The sequence below is a fragment of the Acomys russatus genome, chromosome 22, assembly GCF_903995435.1.
Source record: "Acomys russatus chromosome 22, mAcoRus1.1, whole genome shotgun sequence".
Classification (NCBI taxonomy): domain Eukaryota; kingdom Metazoa; phylum Chordata; class Mammalia; order Rodentia; family Muridae; genus Acomys; species Acomys russatus.
The window spans coordinates 26,043,692-26,069,353 of NC_067158.1; the positions used below are offsets into that span (position 1 = coordinate 26,043,692).

Genomic DNA, 25,662 nt, shown 5'->3' on the forward strand with positions numbered 1-25,662 from the left:
TTGTTTGTTTGTTTATTTTGTTTTTAAGACTTGGTTTTTAAGAAATCTTTACAAATTAGGGTTTTGAGTTTTTATGTCTGTTCAGCATTTCCAAAATTTTCTCCCAGTTTCAGTGGGCTTGATTTACTACTCAATTTTTCGGTGGTGTGGAAGTTTTCTTGTTTGTTTTTATGTAGTCATTTTACCAGTCTGTCTTCCTTTTGGAGTTTGGTAATTGTTAGCCTTATTCTGACACCAGGGTTACGGGGGAAGACACACATTTCTCTCTAGTGTTTGTGTGGTTTTATTCTTGGGTATGATGAGGCTTGGGTCATTTTCTTTTCCCAAGTGGTTACACAGTTGTCTTGGCACATTTATTAGGAAGCTCATCCTGCCCCTGTGGCCTACAGTGCTGTCCTTCTGAAGCAGGTTTTCATGTGTCTGGACTTCGTGTCCTTTTCTGTGTTTCTGGCTCTGACTGTTATTTTTGAAGTCTCTGTATTTTACAGTTTTTTCAGGGGCTCTTCTCACCTCTTAGTTGTTCTTTTTAATATTTTGCTGCTCTCCAGTATAACTTAAAGTGAGTTGAAATGTGAGTTAAGGGAGTGCAACTATGAAGTGTGTATACTGTATTCTGGAATTTAATTTTAAAATGAGTGAAGGATCTCAGTGTATTTAGTTTCCAGTGCTGGATTGAAGCCCATGGCATGTGCACATCAGAAAAGCACTGTACCCTGAGCTATAGCCTTAACCACAATACACTTATATTAATTACATGTTGAAATAGCATTTTGTTAAATTTTATTAAATTATTACTAAATATACCATACTTTTTGGACCGTAAGATGCACTCCCCAACCCCCAAAGTGGGGCGGGAGAGGACTAGGGTGCGCCTTATGGTTTGATTTCTGTTTTTACTGTTTTTCTTGTTTTACTGCTCTAAAAACTGGGTGTGTCTTATGGTCAGGTGCGTGTTATAGTCTGAAAAATACCGTAATGTTTCTTTTTAAGTTTTAAAATTTGGCTTCTAAAAACATATGTGGCTCAAATTGCCTGTTAGGCAGTGCAGCCTGATTGGTTATGTGAAACTTGTTTTCTTTGTGTAAACTTTACATCCTTTGTTTTACTAAATTGCTTCACTGTTCAAGCATTTGTCAGTCACTGAAATAGATATATTGTGTCTGTAGTCAGGGGTGACTGATATGCTCTCTCCCTGCACACAGGCATGCAGTGTCTACCCCCCCTCGTTGTTTGGTTGTGTGTTGTTTTGTTTTTTGTTTTTATAAAGACAGGCCTCCAACTGCCATTGTGTATCTTAGAGTGACCTTGCACTTCTGAGCCTTCGGCCTCCACTTTTTGTTTTTGTTTTTTGTTTTTTGTTTTTGTTTTTTGTTTTTTTTGAGATAGGGTTTATCTGTGTAGCCTTGACTGTCCTGGACTCGCTTTGTAGACCAGGCTGGCCTTGAACTCACAGTGATCCGCCTGCCTCTGCCTCCTGAGTGCTGGGGTTAAAGGCGTGCGCCACCACGCCCGGCTCGGCTTCCACTTCTTAAGTACTAAGAGTGTAGGTGTAGACTGCAATGCTTATTTTATGCAGTTGCAGCGACTGAACCTGGGGCTTTGTTCATGCTAGCAAGCCCTCTGCCAACTAGCTACGCACCAGCCCCACTCTTCTAATTCTTTGTTTATTCGTTTGTTTGCTTCATTTCAAGACAAGGTTTCTTTGTGTATCCCTGGCTTAGAACTCACTCTGTAGACCAGGCTGGCCTTGAACCCAGATGTCCACCAGCCCCTGCCTCCCAGGTGCTAGTAGGACTAGCGGTGTCTTCCACCATGCCTGGCTCGTAAGTTTCTTTTATTATTATTATGTCTTTATCTGGTCTTGGTATCAAGGTGATACTAGACTTACAGTTTGGAAGCCTTCTTTTTCAATTTTATGGAATAATTAAAATAGTATTGTTATTAGTTATTTGAAATTTAGATAGAATTCGACAGTGAATCCATCTATTTCTGGGATCTTTCTAATGTAGGAAACTTTCAATATTGTGGTTGGTTCTACATGTGTTTGAATTATTTATTTCATTTATTCAGTCTTGACAGGTGTGCATCTAGAAAACCCATTCATTTCTTTTGTTTGTTTTTCGAGACAGGGTTTCTCTGTGTAGCCTTGGCTGTCTTAGACTCACCTTGTAGACCAGGCTGGCCTCAAACTCACAAAGATCCTCCTGCTTCTGCCTCCTGAGTGCTGGAATTAAAGGCATGCGCCACCACACCTGGCGGAATGGAGGTTTAAAAATATATCCTTAAGGTTTTCTGGATTTCAGTGGGGTGGTGGGAGTGGTAGCACTTGTCTGAATCCCTGGGTCCTCTGGAAGAGTAGCCAGTGCTTCCTACCACTAAGCTATCTCTCCAGCCTTGGCAGTCTTGTTTGTTTGGGGGACAGGGAGTGGAGGGTTGTTTTTTGTTTTTTAAGACAGGGTCTCATGTAGTTCTGGCTGGCCTGGAATTCACTATGTAGACCAGACTGGCCTTAAACTCAGAGAGACCTGACTGCCTCTTCCTCCCCAGCACTGGGATTAAAGGTGTGCACCACAGCACACAAAGTCTCTCCCAAGACTTGCACCTCTTCTTGTTTTATCTTAATTATGTTCTTCCTCAAATGGTGTAGTGTTCTCACCTTAACTGAGATGCCGTCTCTAGGGCTGCAGTTTCACTATCTCACCTAATGCTAGGACAGCAGCCAGTGACTCATGAATGCTTTTATGAGGAATGGGTGTTGAATTTTATCAAGATTTATTCCTTGGTCTTTTGGAGATAATTAAATTTTTTCTCCTCAGTCCTATTCATAATAGTGTTATTGTTTTAGTTTCCTAACATTAAACCAACTTTAAATTCCTGTCATAATTACCACTTGTTTGTGGTAATTATATTCTTTGGTTGAGATTCTATTTGTTGTTACTTTATAGTCTTGAAATTCATGGGTTTGTAACTTTCCCTTTTGTTGCTGCTTTTAATTACTTCGCTGTATTTGCACAGGCAGGGTGGGGGTGTCAATATTTCTATAAATCTAATTCAGTCTTGCAAAAAAGCAAATGCATCTCTGTGAGTTCAAGCCAAAGCTATGTAGAAAGACTGTCTCCAAAATAAGTAAATAGAAAAAGAGATTTAGCTTGTTTTTTTTCATCCCCACTCCATCCAATTCCAACCAAAGAAATTAGCGAGCATTTTCAGTGTCCTCATATTCAGTTCTGGAACACCTTTAGGCTGCATTGTAACTGTCAAGGCTTTAGAAGCTTGATGGAATTCTGTCTATTCCCATGAAAATCTTTTCATATTTCTTTGTGTAATGAGGTTAATATTGGAAAACTACTTTTCTTTAGTAAATTTTGTATACTTTGTCTGCAAAGTACATTGACATTTGTATGCTTGCTCAGGGCAGGCTCTTATGTGGCCCGTACTGTATACCCAGGCTGAACTTGCACTCTTTGTCTGTAGTCCTGACATCTGACCTGTACACCTACACTTATTTTCTCCTTGCCATCTCTCACTTTGTGTTCTGATTTTGCTTAAGTTAGTGATCTGTGCCTTTTGTTAGGTTTTGTTGTTTCTGCTTTAAGTCAGATTTTCCTTTTTTTCTCTTCAGTTTTCTGCTCTTACCTTTATTTTTTCCATATGATTTTGTTTTGTTGTTAGTTTGTTATCTTGTTTATTCTCTAACTTTTTAAATTAGAAATTTAGTTTGGGGTCAGGCATGATGGCACGTGTTTTTAATTCCAGCACTCTGGAGGCAAAAGCAAGTGCATCTCTGTGAGCTCGAGAGGCTATGAAGAAAGACTGAAAGACTGTCTCCAAAGAGAGAGGGTGGGGGTGGGGTGAGGACAGAGATAGACAGAGAAAGAAGAAAAAGAAATTTAGTTTGTTTTCATCCCTCCTCCATACTTATTGATAAATGTGTTTGACACTTGGAGTTTTCCACTAATCACTATCGTTACTTTAATTGTATCCCAAAGACTCTTTTTGAGACAAGGTCCTACCAGGGAGCTCAAGTTGGCTGCACACTTACTATGTTTATGTTGCCCAGTTGGCTTTTAGCTCTGCTGCCTCCTCCTCCTCGGTACTGGGATCACAGGCTAGTGTCTCCACACTTGGCACTGTGGTCTTACAGATGGCTTTTCAACTAGGTTGTTTGTTTAGAAGCGTTATGGTTTCCATGTTGTTGGCTTTATGTGACTTTTCTCTCACTTTCACCTGGTAGTATATTGGCAGCTTGAGTTTCTAGGTGGGAGGCCTATTCGTTTTCAGTTCTAGGTATTTTCCCACCCCCTACTCCCACCCCACTCCATTATGGTTAGAGTGTTTAGACAATTCTTTCTCCTGAAATGTTTAAATCACTCCATTTACAACCTAATGTATAGCTTTGTACTATTAGAACAGACTATTTGAAGGCTTATTTTGTTCAAAATTTTTAAGAGTTTAACCTGTAGTCAGCTCCATTGCTTTGGGGTTTGTGGTGAAGCAGCACATGATGACAGTTCAACTTAAAATGACTGGGAGACAGAGAGATGGGATGTGGGGTCATAGAGTCACCATCCCTTCAAGAATGTGTTCCTCAGTGACTTGACTTTTCCCCTGAAGTTCCTACTTCCGTAGTTTCCATTACGATGGCCTTTGTGGGACCCCCCTATAGTCCTAACTAGAACAGAGCTGGTGTGTGTCAGCTTTTCTGGCTGTCTCATGTGAATTTGAGATACAGATGTATATTGTTTTTCAAATTCTCTATATTACCTATAGGCCTGGCTCACGATTAAGACACAGACACTTGTTATAGTTTAAAATCACCTTAGTTAACCTGGGACAGGGCAGATATCAATCTTTTAAACTACCTCTCATAGTGGGGCAGACATGGGATCCCTACCTTAATCCCATGCCATCTGTTTTTAATAACTTTTATTAAGCTACCTCTCATCTATAATTTCCAGATACTTGTTAATGTTCTTCATCTGGGCTGGATTTTCCATCCATGCCACCGGCCATGTGCTTTTCCTCCAGCTAACCCATGGAAGTCTTTCTCTCCACTTCTCAGATCTGTCTTCTTTTTTCTCGTGGCTGTCTCTCTCTTTTTTTTTTTTTTTTTTTTTTTAGAATTCCTCTCTCCCTTCCCCCACCCCTCCCTCACCTATCTCCTTTGTCCTGCCCAGGTGGGATGGCTTTTTATTAAGCAAAAGGTGGGTCACACAGACAGCAAGCAGTAATTAGCATCAAAATACATCAGATCATCCCCCAACAGATGTATGTTTGCCTTTGTGATATGTGTGCAGAAAGCACTCTGCCACTAAGGTGCATCTCTACTCTTTTGGGGGGAGGGGTGTCTGTGGTAGGAAAGGATCTTGCACAGTTGTCTAGACTAGCATCAGACTTGAGGTCCTCCTACCTTAATTCCCTGAATAACTAAAATTTTAAGATGCACTACCACACACTTCCAGGGTTAGCCCCGATTATATAATGGGGCCCTGTCTGGGCTAGGAGTCAGGGGAGAAAAGAAATTTTTTTTCTTTGGTGAGTTAAAGCCATTCACATTTGGTTTTTTGTTGGTTTGGTAGATTTGTGGGTAGGTTGGTTGGTTTTGAGACAGGGTTTCTCTGTGCAACTTGCTCTATAGACCAGGCTGGCCTTGAACTCAGAGATCTACCTGCTTCTGCCTCCCAAGTGCTGGGATTAAAGGCGTGTGCCACCACATATTTGTTATAACTTTATAGTTGGCCTCATTGTTACATTGATCTTGTAATTACTTTGAGTATCTTGTAAATATTTTTTTTCCTCCAATATTTTCTTCAACACTGTTATTTTTAAGCTTTGGCACTTAGGAAGAATTGAAGTTTTATACTCATATGTTTGTCTTAATCTTTTTTCTGTTACTATAACAAAACACCTGGAACAGAGTCATTTGTTGATGAAGGGGTTTAGTGTTACTCACAGTTCTAGAGGCTGAGAAGTGCAAGATCCAACAGCTTTCTCTGTTGGCCTTGTGCTATTGCCAGGGAGAGCAGAAAAGTCCCAAGAAAAGCTGGTCGGTTCCTAGGAAGATGGAGGGATAGCCTCCCTCCATCTGTTTTGGTTCTGTTTGGTTTGGCTTTGTTTAGAGTTGTGTGTGTGTGTGTGTGTGTGTGTGTGTGTGCGCGCGCGCGCGCGAGTGCCTGCCTGCCTGCCTGCCTGCCTGCCAGTGTCAGCAGAGACCAGAAGAGAGAGAGGGTATTGCATCTCCTGAAGTTGGAGTTACCAGCAGCTGTGACCTGCTTGACATGGATGCTGGGATTTGAACTGGCATCTCCTGGAAAGGCAACGGGAGCAATCTCTCCAGCCCTCAGAATGAGTACTCTTCCCCCCACCCCAGACAGAGCCTCTCTGTGTCCTGGACTTGCTTTGTGGACCAGGCTGGCCTCGAACTCACAGCGATCCACCTGCCTCTGCCTCCCGAGTGCTGGGATTAAAAGGTGTGTGCTACCACGCCCGGCTCCAGAATGAATACTCTTGATAAGTTATCTGGGACCTTTCAAGAAAGAGCTGACTCCTGAGAGTCATTCATGAGGCTCTGCCCTTTAGGCCCCACCTTCTAGCACTTATATAGGAGGTAAACCTCAGTATGGATTTGTGGGATTAAACTGTAAGCCAGCTGTGGTAGATGTCTTTATATTACTACTTCAGTGCCCTAGTGTCTCATTGTCTTCATTCTTTCTCACACCCTGCTTTATTTTCCTTCAGGGCAGTCAGCACACCTCCTACTTGCTCTAACCGCCAGTGAGCTGATTCTACTTTCTACTGTGCTATTCCCATTCCTTCTCTTCACTTTGTTCATTTTCCATTGCTTCTATTTTGTCAGAGTACAGCATCTTTAGGGAATGCTAGGACAAGCCTTCTCAGCGCCCTGATCCTCTGATAAGTGGAACACAGCTTCAGCATGCCCTCTCCCATCTCCTACAGTCTTGCTCATTGACAGTAAATGTATCGCTCCATTAGATTGAAAGTTCTTGAGTCACATTTGCATTTTAATATGCTGTGGAAAAACTGTTACCAGTACTAAATATGGCTTTTTATACTAAGGTTTTTATAAATACTCATTTATTTTATATTTTTGAGATAGGGTGTCATGTAGCCCAGACAGATATCCTACTCTGACAATGACTTTGAACTTCTTATCCTCCTGGCTACATCTGAGGCCTGGGATTACAGAGATGTTCTACCATGTCCAATTTACATGTAGTGCTGGAGCTCAAACCTAGAGTTTCATGCATACTAGGTAAACACTCTGCTAAACTAAGCTAGACACGCAGCCTGAGACTGCTAATTCTGGTTAGGAACACATATGATAGACTCTGAAGTACTGCATCTGCACTGGTGTGCTCAGTATGTATGTGCAGTTAGGATTGGCCCTGTCCTGAGGCAGGGCTGAAAAGGCCACTGAGGTTCACTCATCACACACTGGCAACATCACTATTTGCCTTCTCCAGACAGGGCCAGAGTTCTGTTGATTCTTCGTGTGTGTGTGTGTGTGTGTGTGTGTGTGTGTGTGTGTGTGTGTGTGTGTGTGTGTGCGCGCGCGCGCGCGTGCGTGCGCGCTTATTTGTTGTGAGGACACATGCATGCTACATTGCAAGAGTAGGTAATTCACAGGACATTGTATGTTGCAGGAATCCAACTGAAATGGTCAGAACTGGGCAGCAAGTGCATTTACCTGATAAGCCATCTCCTTGGTCCAGTTTTTGTGCCGTCGTCCTCCCCCTCACCTCCATAGATTTTAATGTAGCCCAAACTGTAATGACTAGGATAATAGGTGTTCACTGCCATACCAGCTTTCTGTCTTCTTACTCCTGCTGCTGGAATCTTCAAATGTAGGGTCCGTGTTGACATTTAGCCCTGTGCAGACCCTGCTGTGAATCATTGGCTATCTTTCCTTCTGAGTTTAGATACCCTGAGGCCCTCTCCTGGGCCTTGTCGCTTTTTCAGAATGGACACTTCCAGTCCTTAGTACTCTATCATGTGAGTTGCCACAATGGCAGCTACTGTTAGGCAAGTGAGATGTCCCCTAATTATGACTCTGTGTAAGTGTACCATGATAGACCTAGGGTGATGGATTTTGGGGAGACTGAGATTCACTTTTAACAAAGACCTGTGAACTCCCTCTACCTTTACGTTATCGTTGCTACTGCATACTTGGATCCTTGAGCCAGGCTTGGGGAAGGGGCTGTGGTCCAGTCAGACCTGGCACAACAGGGAAGAAAAGTTGAAATTCTCAGACTTGGCTGAGATTCCAGGAAGTAGAATGTTCCGCAACCAATGACCCGCTTGTCATGGAAGGTAAAACAGAGCTGCACCTTTGCTTTGGGAAGGCCTGAGTTCTGAGTTGGACTTCTCTCCAGCAGGTCTTGTTGATGGGACCTTGAAGCAGCAATGACTTGGTTCAGGAGATGAGTGAGTGGCTCTAGGTAGTCACAAGAACAGTCTGCCTTCCTGGCCTTTTGCAGAATCTTGTCATGCACTTTGTGTTTATTCTGGTGAGATGGCCACTCTGATAATGTGACGTGTCTCCTTTGCTTCACTTTGCAGATGATGTTTTCTTGCCTAAAGACATTGATCTGGACAGTGTGGATATGGATGAGACCGAGCGGGAGGTGGAGTATTTCAAAAGGTAACACATAAGGCCTGCATGTCTGGACATTGGCAGGCTCCTGTTTACCAAACTTATCTGTTTTCTCTGTTCCTGTGACCCTCCCATGACATTTCTGTCACCCTAGATGAATGTCAGGAACAAGCCAAATAGCAAACAGTCCCACCCTAACCCTCACCTCATGCCATCCCTACCCTTGCTCAGGTGCACACACCTCATCCTCACTCACTTCTTTCATTGTCCCTGTGTTCAAAACGCAGTTAATAGTGGCGGGCCCCTTGGTGGGCCTGAATCAGCAGCCTCCCCAAGTCTGCTGCTTCTGATTCTAGCCACCTGAGTTCTTGGAAGCCTTGCAAACAACTCATGTACATGTGGCATTTGAGTGTAGTAACATATCCTTTAAAGAGAAAAGAAACGTTGAAGATATGGCAGCTTTCTGACTGCAAACTTGATTGGGACCATATTCAAGGATGATTCATTTACTGTATGAATTATGGCAGCAAAAAAATTTTTTTATTTATTTATTTATTTCCTGAGTCATGGTTTCTCTGGCTGTCCTAGACTCGCTTTGTAGACCAGGCTGGCCTCGGACTCACATTGATCCACCTGCCTCTGCCTCCTGAGTGCTAGAATTAAAGGCGTCTATCACCATGCCCATCTCCAAAAAAAAGGTTTTTTTTTAAGCAGCACATTTCATATACTTGTAACCCTTGGCGCTGGTGGAAGTGAGGCAGGATTGCAAGTTCCAGACAAGCATAAGCTACATAGTAAAACCCTGTCTCAACCACATGAAGATCAGAAGGGCACAGTATGTTTTGGAGGTTTTTTTTTTCCATGTGTATGGGTGTTGCCTACATGTGTGTCTCTCTATGCACTGTATGCATCAGTGCGTCTGAAGGCCAGAAAAAGGTGTTGAATTGCCTGGAATTGGAGTTACAAAGTTTTTTACCTGCTATGTGGGTGCTGGGACTCAAACTCTGATCCTCTGGAAGTTAATGCTCTTAACTACTGTACTATATTTGAGGCCATAAATGGCACAACATGTAAGAAAGGAAATATGTAAAAAAAAAAGGCAAAAGCGTTTATCCTCTATTAGAGACCTGCAGAACATGTATTAATAACTGATTAAACATGGAAAGCTCTTGAAGCCCAAGAAGAAACCAAAGGAAGAAGTGAAATTGGTTACTGTTTGCATATGGCTTAAGTATATTTATATGGAATCCAAAAGAGCTTATAAGTAAATTAATTGAATTTTTTATTTTTTCAGTGTTTTGTTTGTCTTTAGATGCAGGGTCTTATGTAACCCAGGCTGCCCTTGGGTTCACTATGTAGCTTCCTCTTCTAGCTTCGTGGTGGTGGGATTATAGGCATATCTCACCATGTCCACTTGAATTACTAAAGCAAACGTTAATGCTCTGGATTTTGCCTCGATGTCATAGACTATGAGGGGCTCCAGAGGGGCCACATACTCAATCTGCACACTGAAACTTTTAGCTGTACAGACCAGTGCTCTACAGCAAAGCTGCTTCCCAGCCCCATGTTCGAGGCATGATCTTACTAACGTTACTCAGGCAGACCTTGAACTCATAATCTTCCTGCCTCAGCCTTCTGCGTGCCTTAGTTTACAGGTACTCAGCCTACATTTCCTACCTTAAAAGTACCTGGGGAAAGATTCTAGCACAGCAAAGGACTAAAGCCAAGGCTGAAGCCGAGCATTGTGATACATTTCTGTAGTTCCAGCTCTCTGGAAAGCTGAGATAAGTTGATAACAAAATACAGTGACAATCTTTCTCCAAAAATAGAGGTAGGGGCTAGAGGGATGGCTCATCAGTAAAGAGCTCACTACTCTAGAACAAAGACCCAGGTATGATTCTCAGCATTCATGTCAGTAGCTTATAACTGCTTATAACTACAGATCCAGGGGCTCTGATGTCCTCTTCTCACCTCTTTGGGTACCTGTACTCACATGCATATGCCCTAACACGCATATGCCCTAACACAGACACACAGACCTACACACAATTAAAAATAAGTAGATCTTTGAGAAAAAGAGAAGTAGGGCTGGAGAGATAGCTCAGTAATCAAAATTACTTGCTCTTTTTTCAGGGGACTGATACTCTGATTTTCCACATCCCTAAGGGGCTGCTCAAAACCTGTAACTGTAGCTCCAGAAGATTGAACTCCTTGTGGCCTGCACAGGCACCCATACATAAATAGTAAAAAACAAATCTTTTGTTCAAAAAGGAAGATAGTAAATACAAACATAAGTCAGTAACCGCAAATAGTAAGAAAAATTGTGCCCAGGTATAGTGTCTCAGTTATATTTCCAGCACTCAGGAGGCTGAGGCAAGGATTGCTGTGAGTTCAAGACCAACCTGGGCTACATAGTGACTTTCAGGTCAGCTAACATGAGACCCTGCCTTAAAAATAAAAATTGAATGAAAATAAGATAGAATACATTGTATAGGTCAAAATAAAAGTATCTGCTAGATTAGTGGTTCTCAACCTTCCTAATTCTGCAACCCTTTAGTACAGTTTCTCATGTTCTGGTGACCCGCAACTATAAAATTATTTTCATTGCCACTCATAACTGCAATTTTACCATAGTTATGAATTATAATGTATATATTTAATTTACAGGATATCTGATATGTGACCCCTGTAAAAGGGTCATCCGGCCCTCCAAAGGGGTCAAGACCTACAGATTGAAAGCCCCCCTGTATTAGGTGATATTAAAAAGTTTGAATATGCATTTATATATGCATACTATTTATAATGCCATACTTGAAATAGTCAGACATGGTGTTGTGCACTTGAAAGTGAATTTAAGACCAATGTGATGTACAAAACAAAATTGTCTCAAAAAAATTACAGAATAAAAAAAATAAATGGCAGACAAGCAAAAAGGGCTGCAGTATTGCTGGGAGTTGTAGCACACACCTTGTTAATCTCATGATTCAGGAGGCAGAGGCAAGCAGATCTTAATTATTTTGAGACCAGCCAAGGCAGTAAGACACTTTTCACAAAAACAAAATAAAATTAAATAGAACCAAAATATTGGCCAGTGAAGACACAACCAACTGGTAAACTGGGTCTTGGTGGGGTGAGGTGGGGTTGGTTTTTGTTTTTTGTTTTCCTCCAAGACTGGGTTTGTCTGTGTAGCCTTGGCTGGCCTTGAACTCACAGAGATCTGCCTGCCTCTACCTCCCGAGTGCTGGGATTAAAGGCGTGTGCTAGCTGTGATGGATGGTGTTCTTGTTTGTCAATTTGACTACCAGCTTTAGTTAATCTGGAATTAACTAAAACCCATGTGTAGAGATACAGCTGTGAGGGATTGTTTTCTTAAATTATTTGAAGTGGGAAGACCCATTTCTAATCCAGATCTTTGGAGGTGGGAAGAGCCACCTTTAATCCACGTTGTGGTGGGAGCCTATAAAAATGGCATGGAAGAAGGAAACATGCTCTCTGCCTGCTTGCCCTGACTCTTATTAGCAAGCCCATTCCCTCACTGGCATTAGAGCCCCCTTCTTTGGGACATGGAAGACACATCCAGCCTCATGGACTGAGCTGGATTCTTGGACTTTCTGTTGGTAGAAGCCATTGTTGAACTAGCTAGACCACAGCCTGTAAGTCACTCTATTAAATAATACACACACTCACACACACTCTCTCACTCTCTCTCTCTCTCTCTCTCTGCTTTTCTAGAGAACCCTGACTAATACAAAGAGAGTAAAGAATAAGAAATTGGAGGCTTAAACAAGTTGAGAGGAGGGAATAAAACTATTTTATAGACAGTCTTGTATACAGAGTAAATGTGAAAGAACATATCACAGGGCTAGTAGCTATGTGGAGTCAGTAAAGAAGTTAATTTTTTTCTACACCATCAATAATGGGAAATTATGGACTGGGAATTTATGTCATTCTCAGTTGTGTGAGTTCCTCAGTTCCCTCCAGAAAAAAAAAGAGGACAGATAGGGAAGGGTGAGACAGATTTACCATAGCACCCAAATCACTGCAGCGCCTGTGATTAGAGCTAGCAGAGATTTACAAGACTTACACTCAGAAATATGGAGCTTTTTAAAGAAAAATACTATAAAGGGGGCCAGCTAGATGGCTAAACAAGGAACCTGACAGCCGGAATTGGATCCCCAGAACCACATGGAAGGAGGAGAGAACCACCTCTAGCAGTCGTCCTCTGACTCCCACACTTGTGCCTTGACACACACATGCTCATACATACATATAATAAGGAAGGAAATGTTTAAAAAGGAAAGGGGGCCACTCACTAAAGTTGGAAAGATGGCTTCAGCAATTAAAAGCATTTGTTGCTCTGGGAGAGTACCTGAGTTCATTTCCAAGCCTTCACATGGTGGCTCACAACTACCCATAACTCCATTTCCAGGGGATCCAGTGCCCTCTTCTGGCCCTCTTAGGCACAAGGCATGCATGTGGTGCACATAAAAACATGCCAGCAAAACACACACATATAAAAAATTCAACAAAGCACTCTAACATAGGTCTTACCCGTAGGTCTATTCAAAGATAGGAAGAGTTAACATCATAAAGCTATTGAATTTTCCTGGTTTTACCTGTAGATTTAAACCCCATCATTTTAGGTTCCCTTATAGTTTTCTGCTCCTCAATCAGAACAGGAATGTTAGGAATGAGAAATTATACCAGAGTCTTTTAAGTGTTCTGCCTGCATGCAGGCCAGAAGAGGGCATTATATCACATTATAGATTGTTGTGAGCTACCATGTGGCTGCTGGGAATTGAACTCAGGGCCTCTGGAAGAGTAGTCAGTGCTCTTAACCTCTGAGCCATCTCTCCAGCCCCTACAAGAGTCTTTAAAACTGTCTATAACTCCAGTTCCAGAGGATCTAGGATCCTCACACAGATACACATGTAGCCAAAACACCAATGCTTGGAGACTTTTGACTCAAACTTCACTGAGACTCTCCAGTGACTTGGTTGGTGTGGTAGTTGCCAGACTGGGTATAGGCTCTGTCCTGTGTCAATTTGCCTTTTTGTTTTGGCAGGTTCTGCTTGGACTCTGCTAGACAGAACCGACAAAGACTATCCATCAACTGGTCCAACTTTAGCTTGAAGAAAGCCACCTTTGCTGCCCACTGAATGAGGACTGCCTGGAGAGAGGGATATGTGAGAGGCAGCTGGGCTGCGCCACTCAAGAGCCAAGCCCCTCACTGGCTCCCCAGAGTTTTGGTACCCACCCAGGGTGTGTAGGGTGGGGTGCCGTGGCCTGACACCCCCAGACCGAGAACTTGCTGCTCGACCTGCGTTGTTAGCTTGTGTGCGTGTAGTCTGTGAGTGAGACTTCTTTGATTGTAGCTCTGTGCTGTCGGAATGGAACAGTAGTTCCCGCCAATTCCTTCACCACCACGGCCTCAGAGGCCTAGGCCGTGGCCAGAGACGAGTTTGCATCATCCACGTGGCTCTGTCGCCTCTGCATCTCGCCCTGTCCTGTCATCTGTCCCCGCCAGGGTGTCAGCCATCCCTCAGCTCCCTTGTGCCCTGTGTCCCACCCAAGGCGGGCTGGGCGGGCAGGCCTCCTATGTCTTCTTTCACAATCTACTGTTTCTGAGTGTACACGTTGCGCTGTTTGTGTTTGACCCCCTGACTTGTAGCCAGCTTGTGTAAGACCCCTTGCAGAATGAGAACGTTAAAAACAAGAAACCCACCCAGTACTCACACCATCAAGTCTGTTCTAGAGCGTACAACCGTATTAACACGGAGGCCTGCCTGGCTACTTTTTTAACATATTGTTAAGTAATATTAAAATCATGTCTTTCTTTTTGAAAGATGGAATACATTAGTACAGCAGGAGACCCAGTCTGGTTGCTTTCTGCTGGGGATGGTGGGTGTGGTGGGAGGTATCAAATGGGTGGTATGTGTTCCCGGGGAGCCAAGGTTGCCAGCTCCAAAGTCACTTCTTGATGTCTTAGGGTTGGTTCCTGGTGCTGTCAGTTGTCTTCTGGACAGCAAGCTGGTACAGGTACCAGAACAAAGCAGTCAGCAGGACACAGCAGCAAACCAAATGATGCCACAAAGTACCAGGAAGCTGCAAGATAGAGTTGTGGGTTATGCCCAGGTCACTGGGACCTGGAATAGACTGAGCCTCTGTAATATAGAGCAGAGGGCTAACTATGGCCTTGTATGCCGGTACCTAGCCATGTTTTTGGGAGGAGAGGGGTTGGGATCTGTAGTAAAATGAAAAATTAGGAATGCTTAATTGCATTTAAATTTGGAACAAAGTAAATGATACTGAAAAGTGAAAGCAACCCTGGCTATAGTCCCCTCTCTGTCCCTTCAGGCAGTTAACAGAAAGCTTACAGGGTTCCCTGCTGGTGTCGTCTAGTTTCTGCTCACCTCAGTGCACTATATGGCTCATTTTTCCAACACTGAGGCATCCAGCATCTGGAGAAGATGACTGAGACCTGAGGTGGGAAGATCATCAGGCCCAGAGTGACACTGACAAAGCCAGTGGACCAGTTGTAAGAGGGAAGGAACAGTAGGTCCTAGCCTCCTGAAGATTTTGCTCCAGAGAACAGAGTCAGTATCTGGAGGTATGGAATAGGCTGCTTTCTTTTCTGTCTTTTCCAGGTGAGACAGCATGTCCCTGTGCTTCTGGGATAGATAGTTGAGCAAAGAAGAGCATGCAGGTCTATGACCTTGCATTAACACTGTTCTTGAAAGGGGAAAGATTCTGGTTCTATTCCCAGAGATACTGGTATTGTCTCCTGATCGGGGAAATGGTTAGAGAGACCCAGCATTGGGCTTGCCTCCCAGGGGGCCCCAGACATTTGTCTCTCAGGGCCTCCACTTCTTCCACTAGAGCCAAGCCACCTGGCAAGAGGAACCCAGAGTCTCAAGCTGTAGCATCGGCTGGAACTGTTGGCCCTATGATGGTGATGGGAAGCCCTCAGTGCCCCAGCATCAAGTACCATGCTGGGGCCCAGAAACACTCAGAACCCAGCCCTTACAGATCCACAGTGGTGCACTACAGGCCAATTCCTCACGCTTCCTAGCCATATGTTGTTCACTGCCAGGAATTAACTTCCTTTTCCCCTAAAAACCTCAAGTTTCTTTGACTCTGTCGTCAAGGGTGCATAACTTCACAGTTTGAGGAACAAAAAGTAAAAGATGGAAGCCACTGGTCCCAGTTGGAGGAGAGGGGAAAGTAGGTGTTGAGAGAGTTCTGAGGGCAACCTCTTCCAACCTCTTCCATTCTGTGAAGGCTGCCAGGATGCCTGCAGCTCAGCAGAATGGTCATTCCACTTTTAGATGGGCATTGGCCAAGGAAGGCCGAAGACTTCCTGCCAGAGGCTGTGGGCAGGCATGTTTGAAAATTTCGTTTACTCAATATAAATCTGAAATAAGGTAAGAAGTGGAAAGAAACGTGGAAATTTTTTTCATTGAACTTTTATATACTGCCTTAATTACTTTTCTATTGTTATGAGACACTGCGACCAAGGCAACATGTAGAAAAACGTGTTTAAATTTGGGCTCACAATTTCAGAGGGTTAGAAGCTCTGAATGTCATGGTAGGGAACATGGTAGCAGGCAGGTAGAGGATGACACTAGAGCTGAAGAGACACAGGAATGAATGGTGCTAGTCTCTTGAAGCCTCAAAGCCCTCCTCCATGACACACCTATCCAACAAGGCCATGCCACTTAGTCCTGGACAAGTTCTACCAACTAGGAACAAGTATTTAAACATGAACCTTTGGGGAGCCTTTCTCATTCAAACCACTGCATATACCCATGCCACTAAAGTGAACCAAACACACAAATTGAAGTGAAAAGGCGCCGATCTCTTTTCTGATACCATTAAATCCATCTTGATTTTTGTATTTGCATGGCTTGAGGCGCATCTCTGAATAGCTTTCTTGGGGGTCTTTGAAGTAGTTTTGGAAGTTTTCTGCTAAGACAGAGATTTCTCAATGGTGAGCATGTGACAAACTCCAAATCCAAGTAGCAACAAGCTTCTCAGTAGTCACTCCACAAAACATGATAGCAAATTTTGTTTTCTAAAAGGATTTGAAACAGACACTGGGTGTGGTGGCGCACACCTTTAATCCTAGCATAGGAGGCAGAGGCAGGTGGATCTCTGTGAGTTGGAGGCCAGCCTGGTCTACAAAGTGAGCCCAGGACAGCCAAGGCTACTCAGAGAAACTCTTTCTTGAAAAACCAGGGAAAAGGGGGCTGGAGAGATGGCTCAGTGGTTAAGAGCATTGCCTGTTCTTCCCAAGGACCCGGGTTCAATTCCCAGCACCCACATGGCAGCTTGCAACTGTCTGTAACTCTAAGATCTGGCACCGCCACACCAATGCACATAAGTTAAAATTAAATATTTTAAAAAAAAAAAAGAAAAACCAGGGAAAAGGAGGAAAGAAAGATTGAATACATTTCCATTGCCTGACCTGAATAGCTCCTGGGTTGGCACTGTAGGTTTTGACAGCATGCTTAGCAAAATATTTGTGGCAATGAGAAGCAGAAGCAATCATACTTAAAATCTGTCTCTGATCTCTGTGAGTTTGAGGCGAGCCTAGTTTACAAATCAAGTCCAGGACTGCTAAGGCTACAAAGAGAAACCCTATCTCAAAAATCTCTTAAAATTTCCCCAGATGTCAAGAGAAAATGCCTTGGTTTCTGCACAAGCCTTTAATCCCAGCACTTGGGAGGCAGAGGCAAGTGGATCACTGTGAGTTCAAGGCCAGCCTGGTCTACAGAGTGAATCCAATACAGCCAAGGCTACACAGAGAAACCTTGTCTCAAAAAAGAAAAAAAAAAATACCTTGGTTTCACTGCAGTCACAGACTGCATTGTTCTGGACCTGCCTCCATGGTGACTACTCATGATAAATGATCATATATGCACTGACCAAGGGGGAGGGGGGACCAGCTTGCAGAGACTCCTATTCTACAGTGTTTTCATATGGGCAGCACATGACTGACAGGAGACAGAGAAACTTGGTGAGCCCTCAGAGGGCATAGTTTCATCCTGAAGGAAGTTTTCGGATCTCAGTACTGTAGAAAATGAATATGGAGTCCATGGATGGATAGGCTACTGTGGCTGAGGTTCTATAGGTGAGACAAGGTAAGAGTCACCAAGGCCTTCGGCTGAATGATGTGCACATACTACGAGTCCAGGCAGTGGGTCACCAGAAAACAGCAAGACTTTCAGCGTTTCTCTTAAGCTGGGTAGAAGACACTATAGTGAAAAGTTCCATGCATAATGGTATATGGAAGACTGGTGGCAAGTAGTAAAACATATTTCAAAGGTATGGACAAAATACCTGGCTTGCATAATGAGTTGCAGGACAGCAGCAGGCAAGTTCCCAGTCAAGCCACTAGGAGGAAGATGTTCTTTAGAGCAAGAAGCTTCAAGCAGTGAGTTGCTTGGTCTTGCCTCAGAGGCTGTATGAGGTCCATGTTTGGGTGCACAGACAACCATCCCTTTACTTTGGCTACTTGAGTAGTGAATACAGTGTAAGTTGTTTTGGTTTTGGAAACAGGGTTTCTCTGTAGCCCTGACTGTCCTGGAAGTAGCTCTATAGACCAGACTAGTCTTGAATTCATGAGAGATCCACCTGCCTCAGCCTCCCAAGTACTGGGATTGAAGGACTGCTCCACCATGTTTGGCTTTTAGAGACTGGCCATTTGCGTATGGCACCATGGGTTATTACAATGAAAGTTCCAAGTGTGTCCTGTTTGTTAAAGGGTAGGGATTTTGCTTTTGTTTTTGCCTTTTGCTCCTGCAATCTGGGTACCAGTAAGTCCTCAGAAAGCTGTCACCCAATAGAGGAATAACACTGGTAGAATAAGTTATAAAACCAAAAACACATTAGATGAATCAAACTATCCTGATTGCCCCTAAACACTTTTCCATCTTAGTCAAGTAAAATTCGATGTTGGCACCCAGTCAGATTTTCTCAGTCTATGCCAAAAGCAAGAAAGATGCAGCTTTAGGAGTTTTAATCTGAAGAATCCAAAAAGGATAGATGATACATTTACAGGCAAGAAGCTTATGATACCAGTTTTAGTAGGATGTGGTGGCGCACACCTTTAATCCCAGCACTTGGTAGGCAGAGGCAGGCAGATCACTGTGAGTTTGAGGCCAGACTGGTCTACAAAGTGAGTCAGGACAGCCAAGGCTACACAGAGAAACCCTGTCTCGGAAAGCAAAACAAAACAAACAAACCCAAGAAGATATAACACTTCCAAGTCAAGCAAAGTGGTGCACCTTTAATCCCAACACTCAGGAGGCAGAACCAGGTGGATCTCTGTGAGTTCAAGGCCAACCTGGTCTACATAGTTACAGGACAGCCAGGGCTTTTGTACAGAGGCCCTGTCTCAAAGGGGGGGGGGGGGCGGTGCATTACAAAATCTAAATGTACACATAATGGCAAATGTATACAATTAAAATGCTGTGAAGAAAAGGATTTAAAAATTAAACAAGTTTCAAATGGTACTTTAAAACACATGAGATAGAAAATATATAGAGCTACCCACAGAAGAAATCGGTAAATTTATGGTACGTGGGCCAGTGGTGTCATACACCTTTAAACCCACCACTCAAATGGCAGAGGCAGGGGGATGTCTCTTGAGTTCAAAGCCAGCCTCGTCTACAAGGTGAATTACAGCCAAAGATGCACAAAGAAAATCTGTCTCCAGCCGGGTGTGGTGGTGCACGCTTTTAATCCCTGTCTCCAAAAACCAACAAAAAAGTGGATGGCTGAGAAGAAATTGTAGCTGAATTGGTTCACGAATGCATGCATGCATACACACATGTAAACTGAGAATGGAAGCCAAGATCTCATGCCTGCTTCAAGGTAAGAAATCAGAGCAGCATCACCATTCCTAGAAATAATCCAGAGTTGATGGAAATTGTTCAGTTCCACAGACCATTTTTTTCATCAGATTTTTGCTTTTAATGTTTAGCTTTTTCTTTTTTTCTTTGAGACAGTGTCTTACTATGTAGTCCTGGCTGTAGACTCGGCTGGCCTTGAATTCAAAGATCTGCCTGCTTCTTCCCGAGTGCAGGGATTAAAAGCGTGCGCCACCACTGCCTGGCATATTTAGACTTTTTAGTTCTTCATTTATTACACATACTATTCTTCTGTTGGGTGAATAGCTGGCAGAGATTTTCTCCCACCCTGCAGACCGTCTGTGGACTCACTTCAGATTCTTCAGTTTGATGAGATTCCATTTTTCAGTTGTTGGTCTTATTTCCTGTGCAATCAAAATCTTATTCAAAAAATCCTTTCATGTGCTTATAAATTGAAGCATGCACTCTTTTTCATGTAGCACATTTAGGGCATCAGATCTTATGTTGAGGGTTTTGATTGATTTGGAATTGAGTTTTGTGCACAGTGGGAGACGATATAATTTCATTTGTGTCAGTTTTCCTGGCATTTTAAAGATGCTTTCTTTTCTCCAGTGCATATGTTTGCTATTTTTATAAAAATTCAGATTAACTGTAGTTACATGGAGTTGTATCTTGGTCCTCAATTCTATTGCATTCATCTGTGTGGTTTTGTGCCAGTATCATGCCTTTTTAAAAAATTAATATTCTAGTATAATTTGAAATCATGTGTGATGTTGCCTTCTACCACATTCTTTTCATTTGATTGTTTTGGCTATCTCTGATTGTGCCTCCCTATACATTTCTGGACCTTTAAGTAGGGCAGTCACTTTTCTCAATATTATTCTGATCCATGAGTGTGTGTGTGTGAGTGTGTGAGTATGTGTGTGTGGGTGTCTCTATCTCCTAATGTACTCCTTAATTTCTTTCTTCAGAGTCTTAAAACTTTTATTCATAGAGGTCTTAAATATCCTTGGTTATGCTTATTCATAGGTTCTGTGTGTCACTTTGCTGAACATGATTATCAGCTCAAAGAATATTTTGGTGGATTCTTTAAGACCTTTTGTGTATAGAATTGGTATCATCTGCAAAAGGAGATGCTTCTTTTCCTGTTGGTATTCCTTCTCTTTAAGCACTGTATGGAATAGAAAAGAATGGAAACCCTTTGTCTTATTTCTTAGTGGGAATACATTGAGTTTTTATTTAGTACGATGTTGACTATAAGTTTGTTTGATATATAGTCTTTATTATGTTAAGGTATGCTCCCTCCATGTCTAGCCTTTCCATTTCTCTGATCTTGAAAAGAGGTGTTTGGTATTGTCAAAGGCTTTTCCTAATACTTTCATGTGATTTCTGGGGTTTGGTCCATTTATATTATGAATTACATTTATGTATGTTGAATCATCTGCACCATTGGAATAGTCAAAATGGTCATGATGAATGCTTTTCATTATGTTTGTATTTTATTGTTTTTGTATTTATATTCATTAGTAAGATCAGTCTGATTTTTGCTCATGAGCGTGCATGTGTATGCACTTGATCACACATATGCACACACATATTTTACCTGATTTTAGTCTCAGAATAACTGGCTTCATAAAAAGTTTGGAAGATCCCAGGCATGAAGGCAGATCTCTGAGGTGTGAAGGTCAGCCTAGTCTAGTTCCAGGTCAGCCAGGGCTACATAGAAGAAACTCTGTCTTGAAAAAAAAGGAAAAAGGAAGGAAAAAAAATAGTATAAGTTCTTAGGGTATGTCCACATGGTTTTCTGAATTTTATTGATACCTGTTGTAATGTCTTCCTTTTCACCTTTCAATTTTTTTAGTTTAGGTCTTTTGGTTAATTTTAAAGGGTTTGTCAATTTCATTTATCTTTTTAAAGAACACCCACTTCATTTCATTGATTCTTTGTAATTTTTTAAATTGGTTCTATTTCATTGGTTTCTGTCCTGCTTTTGGTTATTTCTTCTTTATTCTTGGGGTTTGGCTTCTTGTTTGTCTAAGGCTTTTTGGTATGCCTGTTTATTCTAAGAGTTCTCAGAATGCTTTGGTAAAAGACATTTATGACTATCAGCTGTCACCTCAGGGACTCTTTATTGTGTCCCATAGATTTTGATATGTGTCTTCATTTTCACTCAATTTGAGGAACTTTTAAATTTTCCTTTGTTTTTCAAGACTGTGTAACAGCCTCGACTCTCCTGGACTCACTTTGTAGACCAGGCTGGCCTTGGATTCAGAGATCCGCCTGCCACTGCCTCTCGGGTGCTGGGATCAAAGATGTCACCACACCTGATTTATGTCTCCTTGATTCCATCATTGACCCATCAACACTCAGTAGTGTATTACTGAGCTTGTGTACGTTTTACCACTGTTGCTATCTAGCTTTATTTCACTTTGGTCAGATAAAATATAGGATGTTATTTCAGTTTTCTTAATACTTGTTGAGACTTGCTTTGTGTTCTAATATATGATCACTTTTGGGGAATGTTCTATAAATGTTACCTCCATTGTATTTATACTGGCACTTAGCGCCATTGTTTAGTTTTGCCCAGATGACCTGTCTGCTGATGAGAGTGATGTACTGATGTCACCCAGCATCACTGAATTAGGCTTACTCGGCAACTTTACATCTAAGTGTTTGCCCATATTTGGGATATATATACAGAGTCTCTGTGTAGTCCAGGCTGGCTTCCAACTCAAGAGATTTGCTTGTCTCTGCTTCCTGAGTACTAGAATTAACAGGGTGCACCACTATGCCCAGTTACAGTGTCCTTATCTTTTTGAAGTCTGTTTTGTCAGATAGTAGGATGCCTGCTCATTTCTTAGTTCCATTTGCTTGGAATACCTTTTCCCACCTTTTACATTAAGGTGGTATCTGTCTTTGGATAGTGAGATGTATTTGTTGGAGGCAGAAAAAAGATGAATCCTGTCTTCCAATCTGCTAATCCATTCTGTGTTTTTAGTGAAGAATCAAGACTACTAATATTCAGTTATTAACAGTATTTGTCTCTTACCTCCTGTGAGTATTTATTTAGTCCTGTGACATCTTTTTCATTTTTATACTTCTCTTGGGACCAAAGCATTTCTTTCCGTAGCCTCTGTAGAGCTCACTTAGTGGTCATAAATTTCTTTAGACTTTTTTTTAATGTGCATTGGTGTTTTGCCTGAATGTATGTCTATGACAGGGTGTCAGATCTTGGAGTTACAGTTGTGAGCTGCCATGTGGGTGCTGGGAATTGAACCTGGGTCCTTTGGAAGAGCAGTCAGTGCTCCTGACCACTGAGCCATCTCTCCAGCCCCTCTTTAGACTATTTTTTTTTTTCTTTAGACTATTTTTAACATGAAAGTTTATTTACATCTCCTTCAATTTTAATAGACAGTTGTACTGGATAATAGTATGGTTTTACAGTTGTTCTTTCAGAGATGTATTTCAGAATACATTTTTTTAAAGCCCATCTGGCTTTAAAATGTCTCTGTAAAAGAAACCTGTTATTCTGATGAGCCTGCCTTTACAGCTGACTTGACCCTTCTCTAGCAGGTTTCAATATTCTTTCTTTTGTCTGTGTTTTGACTAAATTATGTTGAGCTTATTTTCTTATCCTATTTAGTATTCTGAAGGCTTCTTGTATCTGACTTGGCATCATTCTCTAGATCAGGAAATTCACTTCTATTTAATTGAAAATATTTTCTGTATAGATCTGTAGAGATGGCTTAGACCTTAAGAATACATGGTTTTTCTTCTAGATGACCAGGATTTGATCTCCAGCATGCACATTATGGCTCACAACTATCTGTAACTCCAGTTCTAGGGGGCCAATGTCCTGTTCTGGCCTCTGTGAGCACTGACCCAAACATACACAGACATACAGGCAACACACACAAACTTTTTAAAAGAAAAATATTTGGTATAGTATTCTATGCTCATAATCCCAAGATTAGGCCGGGTATGGTGGCGCACACCTTTAGTCCCAGCACTCAGGGAGGCAGAGACAGGCAGATCTCTGTGAGTTCCGAGTGCAGTGCAGCCAGGCCTACACAGAGAAACCCTGTCCTGAAGGAACAAAACTAACTGGGTATTTTTATGATGTCCCAAAGCTTTCACATATTCTGTTCACTTCTGAAAGATCCCTCATTGACCCTAACTATTTGATTGATCCTTATAATGTGTCTTCCAGCCCTAGAACTGTTTCCTGGACAGTCTATTCTGCTGATGATTTCCACTGAGCTTTAAGTTTGGCTTGAGTTTTTCATTTCCAGCATCATTTTGGTTTGGCTTTTTTCCAACAGTTTTTATTGAAGTCATTGTTTCTTAGAATGACTTATTTCACTTAGCTCTTTGCCATTGTTCTCTTAGAGTGCATTCTTTTTTTTTTTTTTTTTTTTTTTTTTTATGTATACCTGCAGGCCAGAAGGGAGCACCAGATCACATTATAAATGGTTATGAGCCACCATGTGGTTGCTGGGAATTGAACTCATAGTCTCTGAAGAGCAGTCAGTGCTCTTAACCTCTGAGCCATCCTCTCCAGCCTCATTCATTAAGGTGTTTCAACGTAGTTATATTCTTTTAGAACTTCCAAAGAATTTAACAAATCATTCCCATAAGGAGCCAGTACTATGGGGAAGAGATATTATCTTGGTTTTTCATGTTTTTGTTTCTGTGCTGGGACTTGACCATCTGGAATTAATGTGTTGGTTAAAATTTTCTTTCCTTTGTATGTTTTTACGTTCAAATCCCCTTTATTCTTTCAGTGGTGGCATCTACAATGCTCAAGAGATAACTAAGTTGATGTGTCATTTCCTGTATGGTATTGATATTAGGGCCAGAGGCTCTACCCCAAGTCTTCCTATTTGGATCAGGTGCTGTCCCGTGTCAGCTGGTGCCTCTTGCATTGGTCTGCAGCTTTTGCTGTGAGTTCTGGAGTTCCCCAAGTGCCAGTGGTCCTTACTCCAGTTCAGACCTGCTCCCTGCACTTTCCCCTGAAGCTGGTGTGAGATATGGAACTTTCTGAGAACCTGTGGGCATAAACTGGAGTCAAATTTGGTCCCTCATCCCAAGTTTGAAGCTTCTGCTGAGGCTGCTGGAAGTCGTAAAGCACCAGTTTGCTTTACCCTGGTTCATGACTCATTTCCTCTCAATCTTTAACTGTCCAACACTATCCCAAAATCCCAGGTCTCTTCTGAAACCCAAGGCAATCTATGAACCCTTAAAAGCAAAAGACAGGTTATATACTTCCAGTATATGATGACACAGAGTAAACAGTCCCATTTCACAGGGGAGGAATGAAAAGATGGCAAGGAAATAGCATTTCTAAAGCAAATCCAGTCCTGTGACTCCCTACTGGTATGTGAGAATCCAAGTGGTATCAACTGGGCTCCTTAGGCATCTCTATCCTCCAAGATATGTACATACATTGTTGGGCCAGCTCCACTCTGTGCCTGGATATTAATGTGAGCTCTGCCATTTAATCCTGTGATCTTGGAGTAGTGATTTAATCCCTTGGTGCCTCATCTTCACCTGTGATGAAGACCCCCTAAAACTGTTAAAAGGAAGGGATTAATACATGGCAAACCCTTAGCACAGCACAGTCTTCTTCAGCCAGCACACAGTTCGTTTCTTGCCCTGACACTAAATATACCATGATGCAATCACATGCTGCCCTGGTTTAGCAGTCATGGCACATTCTCTGTATGGCCTGCCACCTACTTCATACCCACCCCTTTCCTTTATATCCTGGACCAGGAGGACTAAAGATGCCCAATGCAAAGCACTGGGCTAGTACCCAGTCACTTGAGTAGCTCATAACATCCCCCTATCCAATGGTCTCCTAGAAGTCTTCATTCCTCAAGTTTTAAGGCAACCTCTGCCTATGAAGCCTTAGGCAGGGCTGGCAGCTCTCCTTGATACCTCTGAATTGGGGGAAAACAGCAGGCATATTTCTCCTTACCAGCTGGTCTCTCCTGAGCAACCAGAAAACACCCATCGTCCATGCATACATCCCAGCCCAACTCTCAGAGCAACACAGTAGTAAGTCCATTTATTATAACAAAAAAATAAGTGGTTAGGAAATAAAGGTGCACTGGGTGTGGTGGTGCAGGCCTTTAATGCCAGCACTCGGGAGGCAGAGGTGGGCAGATCGCT

At 42.4% G+C, this 25,662-nt stretch overlaps 1 protein-coding gene across 3 annotated transcripts in view; it reads left to right on the forward strand.

The window, feature by feature from the left end:
- The window catches only part of Fam193a (family with sequence similarity 193 member A), a 122,566-nt gene extending 108,045 nt beyond the window's left edge, over window positions 1-14,521 (forward strand). For 2 of the 3 annotated variants that reach the window (XM_051165016.1, XM_051165018.1), the window contains 2 exons: window positions 8,581-8,662; window positions 13,680-14,516. In XM_051165016.1, coding sequence (XP_051020973.1) covers window positions 8,581-8,662; window positions 13,680-13,773 — 176 coding nt within the window. In that variant the 3' untranslated portion in view covers window positions 13,774-14,516. Of the gene's footprint in view, window positions 1-8,580; window positions 8,663-13,679 lie in introns of all 3 variants that reach the window. The other variant, XM_051165017.1, reaches the window with a different exon arrangement.
- Window positions 14,522-25,662: the final 11,141 nt, after the last annotated feature.